Source organism: Mustela lutreola, chromosome 2, assembly GCF_030435805.1.
Source record: "Mustela lutreola isolate mMusLut2 chromosome 2, mMusLut2.pri, whole genome shotgun sequence".
Lineage (NCBI taxonomy): Eukaryota > Metazoa > Chordata > Mammalia > Carnivora > Mustelidae > Mustela > Mustela lutreola.
In genome coordinates, this window is record NC_081291.1 from 1081733 (window position 1) to 1102498 (window position 20766).

General features: G+C 66.6%; 1 protein-coding gene across 7 annotated transcripts; it reads right to left on the reverse strand.

Annotated features, from left to right (window-relative positions):
• Positions 1 to 1495: 1495 nt before the first annotated feature.
• Positions 1496 to 19266, reverse strand: ATP8B3 (ATPase phospholipid transporting 8B3). Of its 7 annotated transcripts, none has more exons than XM_059159300.1 (28): positions 19119 to 19266; positions 17594 to 17649; positions 17021 to 17159; positions 16503 to 16616; positions 15513 to 15611; positions 15230 to 15291; positions 14740 to 14812; positions 14562 to 14632; positions 14174 to 14256; positions 12678 to 12836; positions 12383 to 12471; positions 11370 to 11560; positions 11086 to 11294; positions 10340 to 10371; positions 10088 to 10244; positions 9608 to 9796; positions 9423 to 9535; positions 8029 to 8193; positions 7835 to 7946; positions 6950 to 7025; positions 6665 to 6782; positions 6092 to 6479; positions 5624 to 5847; positions 3828 to 3911; positions 3448 to 3687; positions 3145 to 3283; positions 2749 to 2876; positions 1496 to 2173 (listed from the first exon to the last, which is right to left on the reverse strand). In XM_059159300.1, the coding sequence occupies exons 9-28, from the start codon at positions 14187 to 14189 to the stop codon at positions 1514 to 1516; spliced, it is 3489 nt and encodes a 1162-aa protein (XP_059015283.1). In that variant the 5' UTR covers positions 14190 to 14256; positions 14562 to 14632; positions 14740 to 14812; positions 15230 to 15291; positions 15513 to 15611; positions 16503 to 16616; positions 17021 to 17159; positions 17594 to 17649; positions 19119 to 19266; the 3' UTR covers positions 1496 to 1513. The 7 variants fall into 7 exon arrangements, with proteins under 7 accessions (XP_059015283.1, XP_059015281.1, XP_059015280.1 ...); XM_059159298.1 differs by having other exon boundaries at positions 11370 to 11503; positions 17021 to 17109; positions 19119 to 19254; XM_059159297.1 differs by having other exon boundaries at positions 8029 to 8145; positions 17021 to 17109; positions 19119 to 19254.
• Positions 19267 to 20766: the final 1500 nt, after the last annotated feature.

A 20766-nucleotide genomic window follows, 5' to 3' on the forward strand; every position in this document is an offset into this window, starting at 1 on the left:
TGCTAGGCGGGCGGGGGGTGGGGCGGGCCAGGTCAGAGCCCAGGTTCCGTGTCGCATGGCTGTGTTTCGTGCCTGAGTTCGGTCGGTGCTCCTTCTCGCCGAGCCGTGTTCCTTCCCCCCTTTCTAAGGTCCGGCGGCGGGAGGGGGACGGGGCCTTGGGTGGCCAGGAAGATGGAGGAGGCCGCAGGGCCCGGTACCCAGAGCCCGGTCTGCACCTCCCGGTGTCCCTGCGCCTCCCGCCTGTGCCGACCGGGTGGGAGATCGAGGGCCTCCTGCTCCCGGTCTTGGGTGCAAGTGGGTGTCGCTGCCACCTCGGACCCCCGACCCCACCCCAGCTGGTTTCATGAGAGCATGAATTCCCAAGTGTCTTGTTCAGAGGAGAGAGACAATCAGCCAATTCGAGTCTTGTCGCCCAGGGTGGTGGGGCTAGGGTGTGCCCCAACTTCCCCCAGGTCAGGAGGGCCCTCCTGAGACACCCCCAACCCCCCCCCGCCCCCACAGGCACCCAGCCAAGCGCCACCCACACCGTCAGCCTCCCTGGCCCTGGGCTGGAAGGGAGCTCCCCTGTCTGGCCTGGGGTGTGGGGGGCAGGACCCCAGAGAACAGAGAGCTCCCCAAGTGCCCATCAACGGGGGCTCCGGGCGGTGTCCCTGCTGCTGAGCTCCCGCAGGCCCCAGGAACGGGGGTCGGGGTGTGGAAGGGAGGCCCTGGCCCTGAAGGAAGGAGGCCCCAGATGGGGGGGGGGCAGAGGGGGGCATGTTCCAGGACCTGCCCCCACACCCAGCCCATCATTGGCCCGGATTCGGCCGCTCCACTCCTGAAACCAAAGCAGTGTGAGCCACGCCAACCCGCCAGATCCCTGGGCTCCCCCCAAGGGCTGGTCCTTGGGTGGATACTCTGCAGCCCAGGTGAGGGAAGACCAAGGCGCCGTGTGGCCCTGAGTGTTTCATCAGTTCTGGACACTAGGGCTGTTTTCTGGGGAGACACAAAGTCCGGGTCATGCAAAGTCCCCCCGAATGCTAGAGGGCGCAGAAGCCCTCTCCCTCCCACCCTCAGGTGACAGGCTGAAAAGTTAAAAAATATATCTCTATCATCGTCATTGTTAACCATTGCTGTGCTGGATTTGTTGTTCCGTTTTTCTCCAATAAATTATTTTCTACTCAGTCACCTGGGCTTGTGTGCTGGCGGAAGGGGGGAGGGGGCGGTGCGCGGAGGGTGGGGGGTGGGAGTGGGCCTGGGGCGGAGGGTGGGGCTTTGGGGGAAGCGGGGGACCGGGCGGGAGGGGGTGGGGGCAGCCTGGTGGGGACGAGGTTGCGCGGGCCAGAGCTGGACCTGACCGGTGCCCTGGAGGGCCTCCCCTGCCCGCCCAAGAAAGGCTGGGGTGGGGGCGGGGCTCCCCCTGCGAGGCCCCATCGGGTCACCAGACGGCGGTGTTTGGGGCCCCAAGCCGCGGCCGGTCCCGGTTCAGGAACACGCGGAGCCGAGAGCAGGCCAAGGGGCGGCGCGCCCCGCTTTATTGGCGAGCGCGGGGCGCAGAGCCCGGCGTTCGGGGAGGGCCGCGCGCGCGGGTGGCCGGTGCCGGGGCTCCCGCGGCCGCTACAGCGAGGACAGCGTCGTCCCCGGGGGGGACGGACTCCGCGGGCGCGCGCGGGCCTCCGGGGGGCGGCGGGCGCGCGGCGGGCGCGGGGCTCCGGCCGGGGAGGGACGCCGCGCGCCGCCTGGGGCCCTGCAGCCGCTGCCGCCAGCCGGAGGACCAGCTCCTCCAGGACGCGAACGGGGCCTTCCACGGGGCCTCCCTGTCCTCCTGGCCCGCGGGCGGCGGCTCCCGGCGGGACCCGGACGGCCGGGCCTCGGGGGCGCCCGGGCTCGGCGCGTCCTCCGCGGACGCCGGGTCCTGGGGCGGCGGCCGCCTCCTCCCCGGGGCCCACGTGTTCGCGCGCGGCCGGAGCGACTCCCTGGCGCCCGGCTCTGGCTCGGGGGTCCCCGCGCGCGCCCCCAGCACGTCTCCGCCGAGCGCGGGCGCCTTGCGCAGGCTGGTGCCCTGCGTGATGAGGTCCGCGTAGCCCTCGCGGTGGGAGAAGGCGTAGCTGGAGCGGCGGCCGCGCGACCCCCGCTGCGGGTAGGGCCCGGGCTCCACCGCCGCGACCTCCTCGCTGGGGGCCTCCTCCCGCTCCTGCGGAACGGAGCCCGAGGTCACCGGCTGCCCCCGCTCTCGGGGCACCTGCCCGCAGCCCGTGCCACTCACAGCCCTTCCGTGGCCGCCACCGACTGACCCTTCCCTACCCGGAGAGCCCTGAGACTGACCGCGGTGCACCCCGTGTCCTTCCCTGGGACCGAACCCCGACCGGCCGCCAGCGGCCTGGGGTGCCCTCTGGTGGCAAAGCCAAGACAGGGGCGCCTGGGGCAGCCACGTGGCCAGTCCCCCGGGCAGAGGATGGCAGGTTCTGGCCACGTCTGGGTCCGTTTTTCCAGCCAATTCTAGGGCCCATCGCAGCTGCAACCCGCCCTTCTAGATCTGGGGGTTTTCCTCTGGGGCACTTCTATGTCCCTTCTCTTCCCTAAACCATTTCCAAGTTGCTCAGTCACCTGGACCCCCAAACCCCCATCCTCTGGGGGTGGGTCTTGTTATTGGTGCCCCGAGGGTCCTGGGCGTGTGCCTGGGTCTCCATCCCTCCCACTCCCAGCCCCTTGTCTTGGAGTTATGGCTCCCAGCACAGGCTCTGGCTGAGGGGACCCCCGCCCCCTCACCTTGGGGCCCGCCTTCTTGAGGGCCTGGCAAATGACGCGCAGGGCCAGTGTGGGCAGGGTGTTCAGGGACACATTCAGCAGAACGACCAGCAGGATGGAGGGCCGGGACAGCACGTTGCGGTCAGCATCTGGCAACAGGTCAGGGTCACAGCCCAGCCCCGGGTGGAGCCTCGCCAGAGCCTGTCGTGTGCCCCCTCCTGCTGACAGCCCGCCTGCCCCCTCTCCCTCTGCCCCCAGGACACCTCTGTGCCAACTCCTAGAAGGCACCGAACCCCCTCCACGGCACCACTGCGTGCCCCGTGAGAACACAGAAGCTCGGAGAGGGGCACGGCGGTGCACAGACGGGGATGTACCCGTCTCCAGGGCCTGCCACCCCGTCCCCTGCTGGGGGCTCACACAGAAACGGGAAGGTCTTGGGGGAGATCTGGAAGAGCCAGAGGCTCTGGCTGAGCGAAGTCGCAAGCACGTAGAAGAGGAGACTGAGGAAGACGGCGAGCACGGACAGCGCCGTCCAGTATCTGATGGCGAGTACGACCTGAAGGGGCAGGAGGGGCGGGTCGGGGCAGGGCTCCATGGAGGTGCCCCGGGGCCACGGATGGCACCTGCTAAGGCCCCCCCGGTAGGGTCACTGAGCGGGCACTCCTCAGTGGCTCGCATCTGAGGCCCCCCTGGGGCTGGACCGGCTGGGGTCCTGCCTACCTCCATGGTGATGGACAGCAGGCCCGACATGGCCACGACCACAGCGAAAGACTGATAGTCGCTGAAGCTGACGGGCCCGGCCGAGTCGTGGCTGACCCACAGGGGCACGAAGAAGTTGACCAGGGAGGTGACCGTGCCGTGGGCAAGGGCCTGGAGAAAGACCCAGTAGTTAAAGAGCTCGTCCTTCTGGCCGGCGATGTACAGCTCGGGCAGCTCCAGGCTCTGCTCGGCACTCACGTCCTGGGGGTGGGTGGGGCGGGGGGGAAGTGGCGGGCTCTTGGGACCAGGTGGGGAGAGGGGCGCAGCCCCATTCCCGCACCAGGCCCTCAGGACGGACACGGGAGCATCTCCGGGGAAGGAGGAGACAAGGCGCTGCTCACCTGCTCGAAGAGCCCGATGTAGAGGATGGGGAGCGCGCTGTACAACAGGTTGAAGAGGGCGAGGAACCAGCCTTCGTACAGAGGCTGGCAGAGAGGACATGGAGCGCGGTCAGCCAGGGGAGAGGAGCAAGGCTTTACCCGAGGGCACCACCCAAACCAGCTGGACCCCTGGGGAGGCTTCCAGGCGCACAGGGAAGCGGAGCTACAAGGAAGGCTGGTGTTGGACCAGGGCTGGGCTGTCTGAGGCCGGATGAAGACGGGAAGGTGAGAGGCAGAGTGGAAAAGCAGGGTCTAACTATTGCAAAACTGCACCTTTGGGTCCTTGTTTTAATGGGCTGGCTCCAGTGTAGAAATATGGGGGGGGGGGGGCGGGTTGGCTAGACGATGTGGGGTTTTCGGGTCATTTTAGGGTTGGGGGAACCCGGTGTGGAAGAGGCCTTCCGACGACAAAGCCGATCCGGTTACCAGAACACGAGCTCTGGAAACCCCTGATGGGCCTTCTGGTTTGGAACAAGTAAGTAAAAACAAGAAAATTTACGAGAACCAAGTTCCTCACTGTTGGAGAAAAGAACCCGCAGTGAGTCCATGGGAAAGGCTAGGCTGGGCCTTGTCCCTCGGGCCCGGAATCAGACGGACGGCCGGGGGCTCGCAGTGTTCAAAGTACACACACAGAGAGGACAGACAGACACGGAGAAGACACGGGACAGGTGTGTGTCTCCACGGGGGCGACACCCGTGCACTAGCAGCTCCTGCCGACCGCGCAGTCCAGAAGCGGCCAGTCCCAGCAAGCGCACCCGGCACGTCGAGTCTGGGGTCTGACCACCAGGACCCAGGTCTCCCTATGGGAAATGCAGCAGGAGTGTGGGGCCTCCCATGGCCCCTGAAAGCGGGGCTGTACTCGGAAAAGAGCAGGCACATGTCAAAGCGACAAATCAGGGACGATCGGAGCCACAACGGATGCAGTAGGAGAAACAGCCATGCGTCTACACTGATAGAAATCGACATTGGAAAATAAAGAGAAGAGTAAGCGGCAGTCCTTCCCGTTAACAAATGTGAGAAACAACAGCTCAACGCCGGGCAAAGATCCTGCTTTCCTCACTGCACTGGAAGTCGTCGCCAGAGCAATTAGGTAAGAAAAAGAAATAATTGCTATTTAACTAGAAAAGGAAGAAGGAAAACTATCTGTGTTTGCAGAGGACGTAATTCTATATGTAGAGAAGTCCCAAAAGGGTCCCCAGAAGTTTATGAAAGGCAGTAACCCGATTCAGCAAAGCTGCCGGGCACAGACCGAAAATCAAAACCTCACTCCTGTTTCTAGACACCGGCAAGGAACAATCCCAAAAACAAATTAAGAAAAGAATGCCACTCATAGAAACATCTGAAAAATACCTATAAGTAAAACAGTAAAAGGAACAGACAATACATCTTTATGCAGGGTGCGCCTGTGAAGCCCCCCAAACCCCTGGGTTTCAGTGACGGGGAGCTCACCCCCTCTCAGCTGGCCCTTCGAAGACACGTCCCTTCATGCAGGGCGAATCCGTGCCAGAGAGCCTCGTAGAGCTCCAGAGGGCACCTGTCTTGTTCACCTGATACCGCCTAGAGCCTCACAGTCAGCGGCCCAGCCCCCACACTGTTCTCCGGGGCCCCAGCTCTCCCCTTGGGTCCCCTAGACGGATAGACACGGGGGCATCTGCCCTGCCCCCACTTCAAAGCTCCAATTTGCCAAGACCCCTGCAAACGCTGGGCCCAGAGGGGGCGTGTGGCCGCTGCCCCGGCGGGGCCTACACAAAGCACACCTGGGCAGAGAAGCCGTTGTAGAAGGAGAACCAGATCTGCACCATCATGCTGGCCGCCGTCTTGTAGATGAAATAGCGCAGGAACTTGCAGACCCGCATGTAGGACCAGCGCCCGTGCACCAGCAGCAGCCGCTTCAGGAAGCAGAACTGGGCCAGCACGTAGTCGCTGTTCTGCACGGCCTGCAGGCCCTCCTGCCCCGCCAGCCCCACGCCGATGTCCGCGGCTGCGGGGACATGCGGCTGGTTAGCCTTCCGCCAGCCCCGGCCGGCCGCCCCGACCCCCGCCACCCCGGCTGCCCCCACCCCCCCCCCGCCGCCCCGACCCCCCCGGCCGCCCCGACCCCCCGCCGGCCGCCCCCACCCCCCCCCGGCCGCCCCGACCCCCGCCACCCCCGCCGGCCACCCCGACCCCAGCCAACCGCCCCAACCCCCCGCCGCCCCGACCCCCCCTGACCCCCCCCCACCCACTCTTGATCATGTTGATGTCGTTGGCGCCGTCCCCGATGGCCAGGGTCACCACGCGCTGGTATTTCTTGACCAGCGCCACAATCGAAGCCTTCTGCTTGGGCGTCACCCGGCAGCAGATGACCGCCTGGCACTGGGACGCCAGCTCCACGAAGGCCCGCTCCCGCCGCACCTCGGGGCTCTCGCTGGTGCTGCTGCTGGAGCCCGTGACCTGCGGCGTGACCGTGGCCCTCAGCTGGACGCCGAGGATCCGCCACATCAGGGACAGGCGTCGGTCCTGCTGGACGTCCTCCGTCTGCGCGTCCGGTTCCTGCCACGACGCATCCCCGTCTTCGTTCACATTGTGGACCAGCGCCCGGGGCTCCTTGCGCAGGGACAGCAGGAGCTGGTCCTGGCCATGGAGGGGGCATGCAGGGGGCTCATCACTCTCCGCGCACCCCTCCGCTCCGGGGGCGCCCCACACGGGCCCTCCTCCCAGGCCAGACGGTGACCCTCCGAGAACCGCCTCTCGGCGGCTCCTGCCGGCCCCCTCCCCAGTCCCGGGGGCTCTGCCGGCGGCCCCGAGCGGACACTGACCAGTAACTCCCCGCTGATGACCATGGCCACTTTGACGCGTGGCAGGAACAGGTGCTTCCGACGGCCTTTGCCGCGCGGCGCGCTGTTGTCGGTCTCCCAGTAGGCCTCCAGGATGCGGCTGCAGGGGCCCAGCTGGGCTCAGCCACGCGGCGGGCGCAGGCTTCCCTGCGCCCCCTTCCCGCTGGGCCTGGGTCTCCCCCTCTGGGAGTCCAGCCAGGCAAGGCTGAGGGCGGCCTGCAGACCCCGGGAGCCCCGCTTCTGCCCTGGCCCAGCCCCTTGTCTTACAGGATCTCCTTCTCCTCCAGGATGAGCATGTTCTCTGAGAGGAGCTGGCAGGCAAACCCGATGTTCACCGCGGTCTCTGCAAACCAGCCTGGCTCAGCACCACTGGGCCCCGCTCGCCGGCCACGCCCACCCTGCGGTGGAGACCCAGCCCCCACCCCATCATGCCCCTGCCCAGGCCCCCCTTGAGGACTGGCTCAGAGGGAGGCACGGACTCGGGCCGCCAACGGCCGCCGGCCCTGATGGTTTGGCCGCAGCTAGGAGCAAAGGGGCCCCCACTCCGGTCCTCCGGCGGGATCCTGGGGGCCAGGGCCAAGCTGTCACTGGATGGGGCATGCCTAGGCCCCCGGCACTTCTTGGAACCCACAAAGATGGTTTAATTTCTTTTAAAATTAGAAGGAAAAAAAGCAGCAGCAGCTTGGCTATGTTTGTCTTTATAGGACCACGGCCGCGAACTGACATCTTTTGACTATTTTGTCCGTCTGCACCACGTCCAGTGCCCACGAGAGCCCTGACGCCGCCTGGCCGCGCGCACGCCCAGCGGGCCCCAAAGAACCCGCAGGGGAGAGTAGGGGATCCGGGGCTCTCAGGACCCGAGCCCTGCGCAACCTCCAGCGTGCCCCGAGTTCTCGGAGCCCTGCCCGGCCCAAGGGGGTGAGGCATGGAGGCCAAACGCGCAGGAGGGCTCCGCACAGTGCAGGGCCTCCCGGCGGGACAGGGGGACCCCGGCACTTTGAACAGTTCCCCTTTCTCCCTTCCCCGGATGAGGTGGGGGGCCGGGCTGGGCCCGGCTGTGGGACAGGCTGTCGGGGGCGCTCCGGTCAGGAGAGGAGCTCCTGCCCACCAGGCCCCCCTCTCTGCGCGGGGCCGGGCCGCCCTGGGACCCACCTTGCTTATCCCCCGTGAGTACCCACACTTTGATGTTCCCCTGCTTGAGGCACTTGATGGTGTCACAGACGCCGTCCTGCAGTTTGTCCTCAATGGCCGTGGCTCCCAGCAGCTGGGGGGTGGGGGCAGCCTGAGCGGGAACCCGGCCCCCGGCAGAGGAGGGGGCGCCGCCCGGCCGCCCACGCCCCGCGCACCTGGAGGTCCTGCTCCATGTCCTCGTACACCTGGTGCAGCGCGTGGGCCCGGTTCTGCAGCAGGACGCTGGCCTCCTGGTGCCGCTGGCGCCACTCCTCGTACGCGTCCTCCCCTACCTGCTTGTAGGCCAGGCACAGGGTCCGCAGCGTCTGCTCAGCGAAGGACTGGGGGCCGGGGGCCGGCACCGCCCCGTCACCACCCTTCTCCCCCAAACCGCCCCCCACGCTCCGCTCCACTGGCCTGCGCACTGCCCCTTCCCTCTCCCGTGCTGGGAGCACCTCCCTTCGCCTCCTACAGCAACTTCTGAACATTCCTAAGACCCTCCCTGCCCCCCGCCTCGGTCAGCCCCAGGCCCTCCCTCCCTGCTTAGGAGTGTCTGGACACCCACCCCCCGCCCCAGGCTTTCTGCCCCAGTGGGCATTTGTTCTTGACTAGAAGTGGGTCTGAGAGGCCGGCTGGGGCACGACAGGGGCTCCCCGCACATCACAAGGCAGCGGTGCGAGGGCGTCACTGTTCTGCATGTGCTTCCCCGGCTTGGAGTCAGAGATCAGAGGCCCCCCCAACTCCCTCCCCCAGCAGAGCTCCACACTGCCCCCCACTCCCAGCAGACAGGGCTCTGTGGGAAGCCCCCAGCGGAGGGACACATGACGTTCTTTCCATAAACACCCCCACTGGCCCCTGCACCAGGTGATGCCGCAGACCTAGCAAAGCCCTTAGGGAGCCCTACAGGGTCAGGGCCAGAGAGAGGAAACCTGACGTGACAGGTCAGCCTTGTTAGGACTGGGGCAGGAAAATCCCCCTGGAGGTAATCACGTCTGAGACTTGAGGACTAGAAGATCCTGAGCCACAGAGTGGAGGAAGGCATTCTAAGCAGAGGGGTTAGGTGTGCAAAGGTCCTGAGGTATCATCTGAGCAAGGGGAAAAACTGTAAGCCAGAAACCGGGGTCCTGGGAAACCCCCTGGGGGCAAGGAGATACCAGGCTAGAGAGAGCAGCAGGCAACAGGCAGAGCCTCATCGGCTGGGCGGTGGAGTTTGGTCATCACCCATGGAGCAAAAGCCTCGAGGCAAGGAGAGCTGCGCATGTCTTGGACCCCAGCCTTGGCTAGGAGAAGGGAGGCAGTGTCCAGTCTAAAACCCAACCACAGGGTGTCCTTGTGTGACTTAGAAAAACATGTCCCCCCTGGACAGATAGAACTGAGAGTTCAGGTCCTTCCCAGTCCGTGTGTGTGCAGGCCTACATGTGCACGCTCACACTGGGGGAAGGTTGGGAAGTGTGCAACCTGGACAACTGTACACGGCCAGCAAGGGTACTTTCCATTCCTCTACACACTCTCCTCCTCTGTTCTTGTCCCCTCACGCCCCCCCACAGCCCCTCCTCCCACGGGGACTCACAGCCAAGGCCTCCTCCGTGGCCCACTCTTTCACGCCTCTCTTGTGCAAGCGCTCAAAGATAACCACGTCAGCGCCTTTGGTGTAGAGGTAGATGGAGCCCTCGGGGCTGCGGACTGCAGAGGGAGAGGCCCGGCTGCCACACGCTCTCCCCTGTGGCCCGCCGCCCCCGGGGCGCCGGCACTCACCCAGCACGGACATGCGCTTGCGTATGCTGTTGAAGTCCATCATGGCCAGAACTTTGTACACCCGCTTCTCCCCCAGCTCCAACACCGTGATGCTGTCCTGCGTGCGTGCCACGAACACGTACCCGAAGTTCCGGGCCGCCGTGACCAGTGCCTCCTCGTCAGGGGATGCCGCCTGGTACACCAGCTGGCCTGGTCAGGGAGGGAACCACGCGCTGGGCAGGGCGCCATCCCCGGGAGCCTGCCCTCCACCAGGACCCGCCACCCCTACAGCGGGTCCCGCCGGTGTCTCCAGAGCGCGGGGCCCAGAAGGCGGTCACAGACGTCTCCCGGGCTCATGTGACCATGGACAGCAAGCACAGCTCTCAAGTCACAGCCTGGACACCCCGCGATCCCGAAGACAGGGGAAGGGGGCCTGGCGGTGGGGCCGGGCCATCTCTCAGGCCGGGGGAGTGGGCCGGGGGAGCGGGCGGGCGCACTCACGGTCCTCCTCCTGCACCATCACGGTGTGGCAGATGGCCAGCAGGCGCCAGAACTCGCGCACCGTCTTGTCCTCGTTGTCCCGGACGGCGCCCAGGAGCGCAGCGTTTTGGTAAAGCAACTTCCCATCAGCAAATTCGTTCCAGAGGTAGGGGTTCTCCTGCGGAGCCGGAGCGCGGTGCGTGGGCTCTGGGCGCATCCCTGCCTCCACCGCTGCACCTCCCACCCCCGCGTGACCCGGCGGCCAGGGCTCACCTTATGTGGGGTGTCCTCCTCTTCATCGGGGCCTGGGGAAAGACCCCCTCGTCAGGCCTCAGCTCCCCCAGATCCACGGGGACCCCACAGCCCCCAGCCTCATAGTCAGGCTTCCTGGGGCCACCAGATACAGCGGACAAGCTGGGCCTGAGGCTCTGGACCCCACACTCCAAGCCACCAAGGACCCCCAGCCTCTGCTCTGCCTTCTGTATGAAGGAGGCCAAGACACAGCCACAGTTTCTGGGGATCCCAGAGGGCAGCCGGAGCACACAGCTGCACGGAGGGCCCTCCGTGGTCTCTCCTCACAACTTGGACTCGGCTGCTGATTTGGAAAAACTGGGCGGTTCCACATGAAAACCTGGGTCCGCGGCCCTTCTAGAAACATCTGAAGACCTAGCAGGGGGTAGATACTGCCCACGGCCGACCCCGCTGCTCCCTCTCGCCCCTCGGGCCCAGGCTGAAGGTGGGGTGCGGTTTCTAGCTCTGTCTCCCATGGACCACCCGGGCGGGTCCTCTGTCACCTCCCCAGTGCCACCCCCGGGCCCTGGTTTCCAGAGAGGACAGATGAGCCCCGCCTGGCACGGTCCCCGCGGTCTGTGAGCTGAGAACGACGCTCCTGTTCCCAGAGCCCAGGGAAGACTCGGACCTCGTGGGACCCCTGGAGCAGCCCGTGACCGTCCGCACCAGCTCTGGCCGCGAAGACCCAGAGCGGAGCCCCGTCCCGGCGCGGGGGCGGGGGCACCCACCATAGGTGATGCCCCCGATGCAGCATTTCTTGAAGGTCATGATGTTCTGGGTGAGCGTGCCGGTCTTGTCCGAGAAGACGTACTGCACCTGGCCCAGCTGGTCATTGAGGCTGGTGCTGCGGGCCCTGGCGGGCTGGTCCTGCGGGGCGTAGTACATCTCCACGTCCCAGTTGATGAACATGCTGTTCCCCAGGTAGATGAACTCGACCCTGCAAGGCACGCGGGGTCACGCTCCAGCCCCCATGCCGGCGGGCGGGGGGTGCGGGGGCGGCGGCCGGACCCACATGATGAACATGGCCATGGGCACCATGACACTCAGCAGGATGAGGAAGCCCCAGAAGATGAAGAAGGTCTCTGCGGCCACGCTGTACAGGTACCGGGAGGACACGTAGTAGTGCCTGGCCTTGAACTCCGTCACCTTGAACCAGAAGCCCAAGCTCAGGGCCATGGAGACCAGCACCAGGGAGACGAAGATCTGCAGGGAGGGACGGAGGGGGGTGGTGGAGCCCCGGGCAGCTCACGGGTCCCCCCGGAGACCCACCAGCAGGGGGACGGCCCCCTCCCCAGCCAGCCCTGCCTGCGGGCCCAGCAGAGGGGCCCGGAGGGCGGGGGGCAGAGAGGGGTCCGCTGGGCGGCTCTCATCTGACCCTGTGGCTGTGGTTTCATTTTTCTTCTAAAGATTTTATTTATTGGGCGCCTGCGTGGCTCAGTGGGTTAAAGCCTCTGCCTTCGGCTCAGGTCATGATCTCAGGGTCCTGGGATCAAGCCCCGCATCGGGCTCTCTGCTCGGTGGGGAGCCTGCTTCCTCCTCTCTCTCTACCTGCCTCTCCGGCTGCTTGTGATCTCTGTCTATCAAATAAATAAATAAAGTCTTTTTTAAAAAAAGACTTTATTTATTTATTTGAGAGAGAGAGTGAGACAGGAAACATAAGCAGGGGGAGAGGCAGAGAGAGGAGGAAGCAGGCTCCCAGCTGAACAGAGCCTGATGCGGGGCTCGATCTCGGGATCCCGGGATCATGACTGGAGCCGAAGGCAGAAAGTTCCCTGACCAAGCCCCCCAGGCGCCCTGATTTCTTCAGTTAACTTCAAAAGAGATAATTAAGGAAAAAGGGCCGTCTGCTGTCAGAGGAGGGAGGCAAGACTATCGCGACCTCCTGCAGGCCTGGAAAACATCGCCATCAGCATTTCCTTCCCAAGGACACTCCTGCTTGGCCCTTCTCTTCCGGGAAGGCTCCGGTCCACAGCCCCGGGCCGGGATCGGGCCGCGGGTCCGCACCCCCGCCGGCCGCAGGCTCACCAGCACCACCAGCCGGTTCACCAGCCGGTCGATCTTGGTTCTCTTCAGGCGGATCCTGCCACAGTTCTTCATGATCTTGGTGTCAAAGCCTGCGAGGTCAGCGTCCACTCAGCCCCGCCCGCCGGGCCGCCCGACCTCTTTCTCTCCAGCCGCCCCCACGTCCGTCCGGGGCACACCCCTCCCGTCTTCAGCCACGGCAAGGGCGCCGGCCGCCTCAGCCCCTGCTACGCCGCAGGGACCCGGGCCGGGCCGTGCGACCTCCTGCCGGTGCTTCGGGCCCCGCCGGGGGCCGTACCCGCATAGATGACCATCCCGTAGCAGGTGTCCGTGTTGCGAACCCTGCAGCCGCGCAGAAGTATGTTGCCGCTGTCCAGGGGGTGCTTTCTGCCGTCCCAGTCCAGGCACCCCACAAAGTGGTGCAGGCGGCTGCTGGGCTCTTCACACACCACCTTGCCTGGGGGCAGCGGGGGGGCAGGGAGCCGAGGCTCGGCGTGGCCCGGCGGCCCTCCCGCTCTAGCCACCCTCACGGGCCCGGCCCTGCCCCACGCCGCCCCCACAGGACTCACACCCCCTCGCAGAAGCCCTCCCCTTGGAGCCCCCTTGCTCATGGGTAGCACCCTGGGATGTCACGAGACGTCACTCTGGGGCGGGCCCCACTGACGTCTGTGAGCTCCGGGAGGGGGAGGGGGAGAGGGGGGGAGAGGGAGGGAGAGGGGGAGGGGGCACCGGCCTCGTCCTGGTCACGTTGGGGTCCCCAGAACCCAGCCCAGCCCCCGGCCTACAACATCCGCTCAGTAAACCTGGAGGGGGAGAAGGAGAGGACACCTCCATCCAGCACCCTGAAACCACAGGGGACAAAGGGGGTCCCGCAGAGTGTTCTAGGTAGTGGGAGAGGGCCGTTCTGTCCCCACCGCCCAGAGACCGGGGCTTCCAGCCCCACTTGTGTTTGAGAAAATAAACTGAGGGTCAAAGGATGGCCCAGGGCAGGGGAAAATGACAATGAGCGGTGGCCTGGGACCCCGGCAGGAGAAAGCGGGGGGGCCACAGGCCTGCTCCAGGACTAGAGCCGGAGCTGGTCCTGAATGGAGACGGGAGCTGTCCACTGGCGGGCCTGGCGGGGGGCAGGGGAGCCAAGGGGCAAGCCTGGGACCCCCTCACCTCTCTGAACCCGGTCTCCCCGCTCTGAAAGCTGGGCCATGCCTCGCAGGACCCCCCTGGGGCGGCTGGGGCAGGTGGAGGCCCAGAGGGAGGGACGGGGGCAGCCGCCCTCCACACAAGCAAGGCTTTTCCCAGATGCGGTGACCGACTGGCCATGAGCTCAAGACCCAGCTTCTGCTCCGTGACCCGTCAGAGCACCGTGCCTTTCCGGCAAGCCGGGGATAAGGAAAGTCGCCCCTTGCTGGGGTGTGACGAACCCTAACGGTACCCCCAGGGATGAAAGGTCCTGCTTTCCAGGCAGCAAAGGAGACACGCCCAGGACGCCCTGTCCCGTGGGCCCTTCCCACCCACACGCACGTCTTTAGCCCATGTCCACCGGCTGCCTTTTCGCATCAGCAGCCGAACGTGCGGTCATAAGCCCGACCAACGCCACCCTCGTGCCGTCACCACGGGAAACGCCCCGTGCTCGCGCTGATGGCGGGGCCGCGACACCAGCCCGGGGCGAGCCCGCCTCTTGAAGGCTGCTCCGGCCCCCAACATCCCCGAAACCCAGCAAGGTGGGGAACTTGGGCACCCACTGCATAGGGGGCAGGCGGAGGCCCGGGAGGGGCGGATGGGTCTGTGGCCGCTCACCTCGGAAGGAAGCCATGCTCCTCACACTGGTCAGCTGGAGGTGGGTGACCAGCGGGGCCTGCCGGAACTTCAAGTTGGTCTCCCTGGAGATGAGACGCGGAGCGGGCAGAAGGCGGGGGTCTCGCTAAGCCCCTAGTGGGTGCCGGGCCCGGAGAGCAGGGCCTCGCTGCTTCTCCGTGCGCCGAGGCGGCACGCGGAGCACGCGAGGGCCCCGGGGACGTCGGTGCGAAGGCGGCTGCTTGCCGGCCCCGCTGGCTTGCAGGTGCCCCACACATGCTCACGGGGCAAGCGACCAGCAGGCCCAAGCAGGCGTGCGGTGCCGACTCCCCGGCCACCGGGGCCCGTCTCGCCCCCGGAGCCCCCAACCCCTGCGGTGACCCCTGCTCACCCGTCGATGTCTGCGGTCTCCACGTAGCACAGACTGCTGGGCTCCGTGCTGGCCAGCAGGAGCAGGTCGGCCTGGCGCGGGGCGGGGGAATGAGGCAAACAGAGCTGCCGGGGGGCGGGGGGGGCAGGAGGAAAAGGAGCCGGACGCCGCCCCTGCCCCGGCCCAGCCGCCAGCTCACCGGGACGATGTTGTCTCTGTGCAGACAGACCACGTCTCCCACACACAGGTTCGCCCATTTCTTCCACAGGAAGCTGCGGAGGTGGGGGTGGCGGCAGGTGCGCAGGGGCGGGGCTCCCACGCCCAGACTCCACCGCCCCCCGCTCAGAGAGGTCTTGGCTCCAGCAGGCCTCGGTCCTCCCGGATGGCCAGGCGGCCCTGACCCCCCACTCCCAGGTCCCTCTCAGGCCTCCCCCGCACCGCACCCCTTCAGACCCTCAGCCTCCACCCCTACTGCCGGGCCCACCCAGGCTTGGGGGACAGGAGCTGCCAGGGAAGTTGGGGCTGAGAAGCCACAGAGAAGGCACCACTGGACTCGAGCAGGACGTCCAGGAGCCGAAGCTTCCAGGCGTTCTGCCAGCGGCTCCTCCCTGTCGTGCACCCCCCCAGCGCTGGAAGCCACTGGCCGCCCCCACCGTCCAGCCACCCTCCACCGGGCCGCGGGGCCTCACCTCTTCCCCACCAGGATCTGGCAGGGCCTGTTGTTGATGAGCCTGTCGCTCCTGTGTCGCCCCTGGGCTGACAAGGGCCGGGTCAGAGGGACGGCCCCAACCCCTCCCTACCACCCCTGCCCCCGGCCGCCCGGTAAGGGCCCACGTGCAGAGAAGCCACCCACACAGGCGGCCCCTGGCCAGAGCAGGAAGCGGATTCTGCCCCCCACCCTCTGCCCGCGGGAGTGCCCGCCCCCGCCCCCACCTGCCCCCCCATGCGCCGCGCGCCCCCAGCCACACTCACGATGTCGTCCACCAAGTCGCGGGTGGCCCGGATGACAAGGAGGCACACGAGTGGGGCAAAAAGAGTGAACCAGGGCAGCGTGGAGATCTCAGGGAAGCCCTGCCGTGGAGGGGGGTCATGCCAGGCCGTCCCCCCGGCGCCACCCGGACCGTCTCCCCTGCCCTCACACCCAGCACAGCCAGCCTCTCAACCCGGGCCCCGGGTCCATTTGCTGACCACCTCAGCCAGGGCCAGGACGACCACCTCTGGCCCCTCTGGCCCTTCTCCCGGCCCTGAGTGCTCCCCAGAGCGGTCCTTCCCCTCCGTGTCCAGCTGCCCACAGACCAGCCTGGCTGGGCGGTCCCTGTCCCCACCCCTGGCGCCCACCACGTGCTGTGACGTCACCCCCAGTCCCCAGGTGCTGAAGCCACTGCCAGGTCCCCGATGCCTAGCACAGGACCTGCACCCAGTAGGTGCTCAATGAGCTTTTATTGCATCTTTACTCAGAACAAAAGGAGATGACCCTGGTGAGGGTCAGGGTGCTCTGGATACAGGCTACCCTCTGAGAGAGGGAGAGGACCCAGCTGGAAACCAATCCCCCTCGCCGGGACCACCCCGGCAGTGGGAAGTCGCCCAGCAGGTTCTGAGAACATGCACTGGACCCCTGCTTCCTCCTTGCCTTCTGGGGTTGACTAGGAAGGCTGCGGCCAAGAGGTCCGCTGTCCATGGGGGCGGGGGACGTGGCCCCCTTGGACCAGAAGGAGCCACGCAGGCACCCGTCATCATTCAACATACATAGAGCCCCTCCTCTGTGCCAGGCCCCGGGCCGGGTGGTAGGGCCCCAGCGGTGAGTGTGGGGCACCGGACATGGACTCACTAGCCACAGGCAACAGTACAGTTAACCCGCCCTGGGTCTCCAGAACCCTGGGGCAAGGGTGGTCAGGGGCGGCTCCCCAGAGGAGGCAGGGTGAGCCAGGGCTGACCCTGAGGGCTGCCCCCACCCCACCCCACCTGGAGGATGATGATGAGAAGGAAGTAGAGGTTGGAGATGCGGCAGAACTGCTCATACAGGTTCAAAGGCAAGAAGGAGAAGACGTTGTACTTGGCCGTGTTGATGACATTGCTCTGGAACGGGAGCCAGCACAGCATTGCCGCCCAGGCCGGGGACCCCCACCTACCCCGCCCGCCCCTTGGCCGCCCCAGCCTCGACCCTGCAGCTGCTGAACACAAGGTCCTGACCCCGAGTTTACTGAGCGCCCAAGGCTGCAGCCGGAGTCTCTGAGCCCCACCGGGTGTGAAGACCCAGGGCGGGAGCCACGTCCTTGGGGTTGCCCAGAGTGAGACGCACACAAGGAGCTCAGGGTAGAGCCCCACTGACGCACTGCCCTTCCGAGGGTTCTGAGTAACTCCTGTTAACTCCAGCTGGGGCGGGGCGGAGGCGGCCAGGGACAGCGACCCCGGCACAAGGCTCGGAGTGGGGGTGCGGGGTGCCACGGGGGAGGGCGGGAGCCGAGGGCCGGGGCGCGCACCTTATGCTTCTGCCTCTGCCAACACAGGAAGCTCTTCTTGAACTGGTTGTTGTAGGCCCTGCTGTTGGCTTTCACCTCCCAGGTGAACGCTGAAGCCAGAGGGAGCAGCGCGGGGGGCGAGGCCTCAGACAAACACAGGCTGACGACACCCCAGGGGACGGATAATGGGCCCCCAGGGCTCCCGGCACGGGGCACACTCCGCGCGGCCAGGGAGCCGGTAAACAAGCAGGACTTGCTCCCTCCTCCAGGAAGCTTGCCAGACGCCAGCCGGTTTCCGAGGATCGGGCCCCGGCCCCACACCCTGGGCCAATCCCTAGGCTATGAGAACAGGCTCCGGGAGACCCCTTCACACCCGCTCCTTCTGCAGAAGGGGTAGACGGAGGCCCAGTGAGGGGCTCCCAGGTGGCGGGCTGCGGCCCTAGGTTTCAGTCGTCAGGTGTGCGACCATCTGTAACCCGAGGAGAGCCCCACGCTGGGTCTGTTGTGTCGGTGTGGGGGGCCTCCTCAGTCCCCCACCTCGGCCACTAAGCTCTGTGGAGCCCCTCCCCACTCCCCCAGACCCAGGACGCGCACCTGAGTTCTCCTCCTCCAAGTCCTCTCGGTAGGCGAGACTGCCCATGCTGGTGGGGCTGTGGGGAGAGAGACCAAGGTCACACCAGGGGCCCAGCCCTTGCCGGACGAGCTGGACCACTGCCCCATTCTCTGCCCTCCCAGAACTCCAGGCCTGAGACCGGACCCTCTAAACTGCCCCTTCCCATGACCACCAGCTGTCCCACCGCAGGGCCCTCAAGTCCCAGCCCCTGGCTGTGTCCTTCTCCGGGTATCCTCAGGTCCAGTGGGGCCCAGGCTGACCCCCATACCTGCAACAGCCTCACATCCAGCAGCCCCCGAGCGGGCACTAGAGCCCGGCCCTTAGGAGGCCCCGCCGCCCGTCCTGGTGCGCCCACACCCACCCCTCCCAGGCTGTCCTGCCACCCCCTCCCGCCCCAACCCCCGCTCCCCACATGCCCAGCCCACTTGGGCGCTGCTCCATTTGCCGACTGACTCCGCGGCCCCAGGGTCCCATGTTGGATCTGGAAGCGTGTCTATGAGGGCTGAGCTACGCAGAGGGTCTGACCGTGGTCTTGGGACAGCTGACCGTGATGGGGGAGATGGGGGCACACACCATGCCTTTCACGGAGCCTGGAATGCTGCCGCCACCCACTTCACGCTGGATTCTTGCCCTCCCATGCCAGGAACTTGAGTCTAACCAGGGGACCCTCAGCAGCTCCCCGAGTGACCCCACCCACCCACCCAGCTCTCGGCACCCCCCACCCGAGCCTTTGCCGGCTGTTTCTTCCACCAGGAGTAGGTAGCTCAGCAGGGCAGCCTGGCCGGGGCCTCCTCACCCTTCTGGTCTCAGCTCATACTTCTCAGACCGACCCCGCTTGTTCAGACGGCTCCTTGGGGCTCCCCCTCTGCCTAGAGCGTCCCCCATCCCAGGGCTGATGCCCCCTCTCTCCTCTGCTTCTCTCCCTGTCTGGGCTGCCTACTAAATTCAGAAATGTTCAGGGCAGAGACCGCTGGCATCTGAGTCAACAGCGTCCCCAGGCCCCGCGGGGGAGGACCTGGCTCTGAGCCAGCTCCCTGGCTCCCAGGAGCCTGAGCCAGGCGGGTGCCCATTCTCCAGATGAGGAACAGTGAGGTCCAGAGTGAGCGAGGCTTAGCCCAGCGGGACCCACAGGCGGGGAGGCCCAGCGGGGTTCAGGTGGGCCGCAGAAATGCATAGGTGGCCAGAATGCCCTCCAAGGTCATGCGGGGGCAGGAACTCGCCCCTTGCCCCCCGGGCTGGCTGCCCCCTGCCTTCCCACCCTCCGCTCACCAGAAGACTCGAGCATCCCGCAGCGGCGGTGGCCCAGGCGCTGGACACTCCCTGGACGGGAGACCTGAGTCCACAGCACCCCGGGCGCTGCGGCACCCCCACTGGACTCCGCCCCTCGCGAACCTCCGGCGACGCCCCGCCGCGGCCGCCGCGACCTCACACCTCCAGGCTGGGCGGAGGCCAGAGAGGGTGCGCGGGCACCCGGGGACGCACAGCAGCGGGGGCGCCGCCGCTCACCTGCGCGGGCCTGGGCGGGCGGTCCGCGGGTGGCCAGGGCGGTGGACGCGGCGCAGCTGTTAGCCCGGTGCCAACCGGCCTGAAACGGGCGGCGCGGGCGCGACCGAGGGGCGGGCCCAGGACGGCCTGGGGGCGGGGCCTTCCAGAACTGGGCGGGGCCGGGATGACCCTGGGGGTGGGGCCTTGTCAAGCTGGGCGGGATCCGGGCGGGGCCGGGATGGTCCTGGGGGGGTGGGGCCTTGTGGAGTTGGGCGGGGCCAGAGCCGCCTGGGCCCCGGGCTTGGCAAATGGGCGGGCCCCAAGGGGCGGGGGCGGGGCGGCCCCGGGAGGGCGGGGGTGTGGCTTCTCAAGCTGGGCGGGTCCTGGGCGGAGCATGGGTGGTCCTCGGGGCGGGGACTTGCTAAGTTTTTCGGGCCCAAGGGGCGGGGCCGGGGCAAGGCAGGGTGGAGTCTCGCCGAGAGCGGCCTGTTCGGGGGCGGAGCCTCACCTAGAGGACCAGGGTAGGGGGCGCCGGTCAGAGGTGGAGGCTGGGGCGGTCTCTGCAATGGTGCGGCCCAGAGGAGGGGCGGGCCCAGATCCAGGGCTGGGGCTTTGCAAGTTGAGGGGTGCCAAGGTAGGGGCAGGCTGGGGAGGGTCAGTGGGCGGGGCCTCGCACAGCAGGGCCAGGGTACCAATGAGCTGGCAGTTAGGAGCGGGGCCTCCGGTGACCTGGCCAAGGTTGGATGGGGCCGGAGTGGGGCTGGGAGCACGGGAGAGACGCGCAGGTGATCACAGGTCCCAGCCGTGTGCCCGGGCTTGCACCCACTCATCCTGTACCGTCTAGCAAAGCCCCTGCTATGCACAGGTGCAGTGCCGCGCGCAGGGCTGGGGAAGCTGATGGAGGAAGCCCATGAGGTTCCAGCCCAGGGCATGTCCACCCAGCGAGCAGCAGGACCCCAGGGCCCTTCCTGAAGGTGACAGGGGTGGCAGACGGCCATGAGGGGGGTCAGCGGCAAGGCCCAGAGGTGGACGACTTGGCCCAGGATGGGAGGGGCTGCTGAAGCTAGCTCCCCTGCGTGGCGCTCGAGGGGCAGACAGGAGAGACTGGTGAGTGCGGTCTGTCTTATTTTCACTTTTCCAAACCACCTGCAGTGTCTAGGAAGGGAGCACTTTCCCACTCTCACCGCCCTTCCCTCTAGGTCCTGGGATCCGTCCCTCTGGCCCACTCCCGATCCAACAGACCTGGTACCTGCTCCTGATCCCAGGCCCCGGCCTGCCGTCTAGGCCTGGGGCTGGGGCCCTTCATAGAAACACCTGTGAGCAGATGTTGGGTGAATGAATGAATGCGTCAGGGCACGGAGAGGACGGCGCACAGGATGTGACCTCCCCCATCGGAGCCCCTGCCTCCCACTCCTTGTTCTTTGAAAGCCTGGTCTGTACATCCTCCTTGGCCTGGGGTGGGGCAGGCAGGTAAACCTCTCATTTATTCATTCAACAAACACCGAACAGCCTACCCAGTAGTAAATGGGAAAGAGCCTGGGGTGGTGGCGGGGGAGGGGCACTGCACAAACTTTTCAGTCTCCAGAGAGACCTTGCTGGTCCGAGGCCCCATTCCCTCCCTCGGATCTGCAAAGGCCCTGTGGCCTCCAGGAGTCAGCATCTTTGGGCA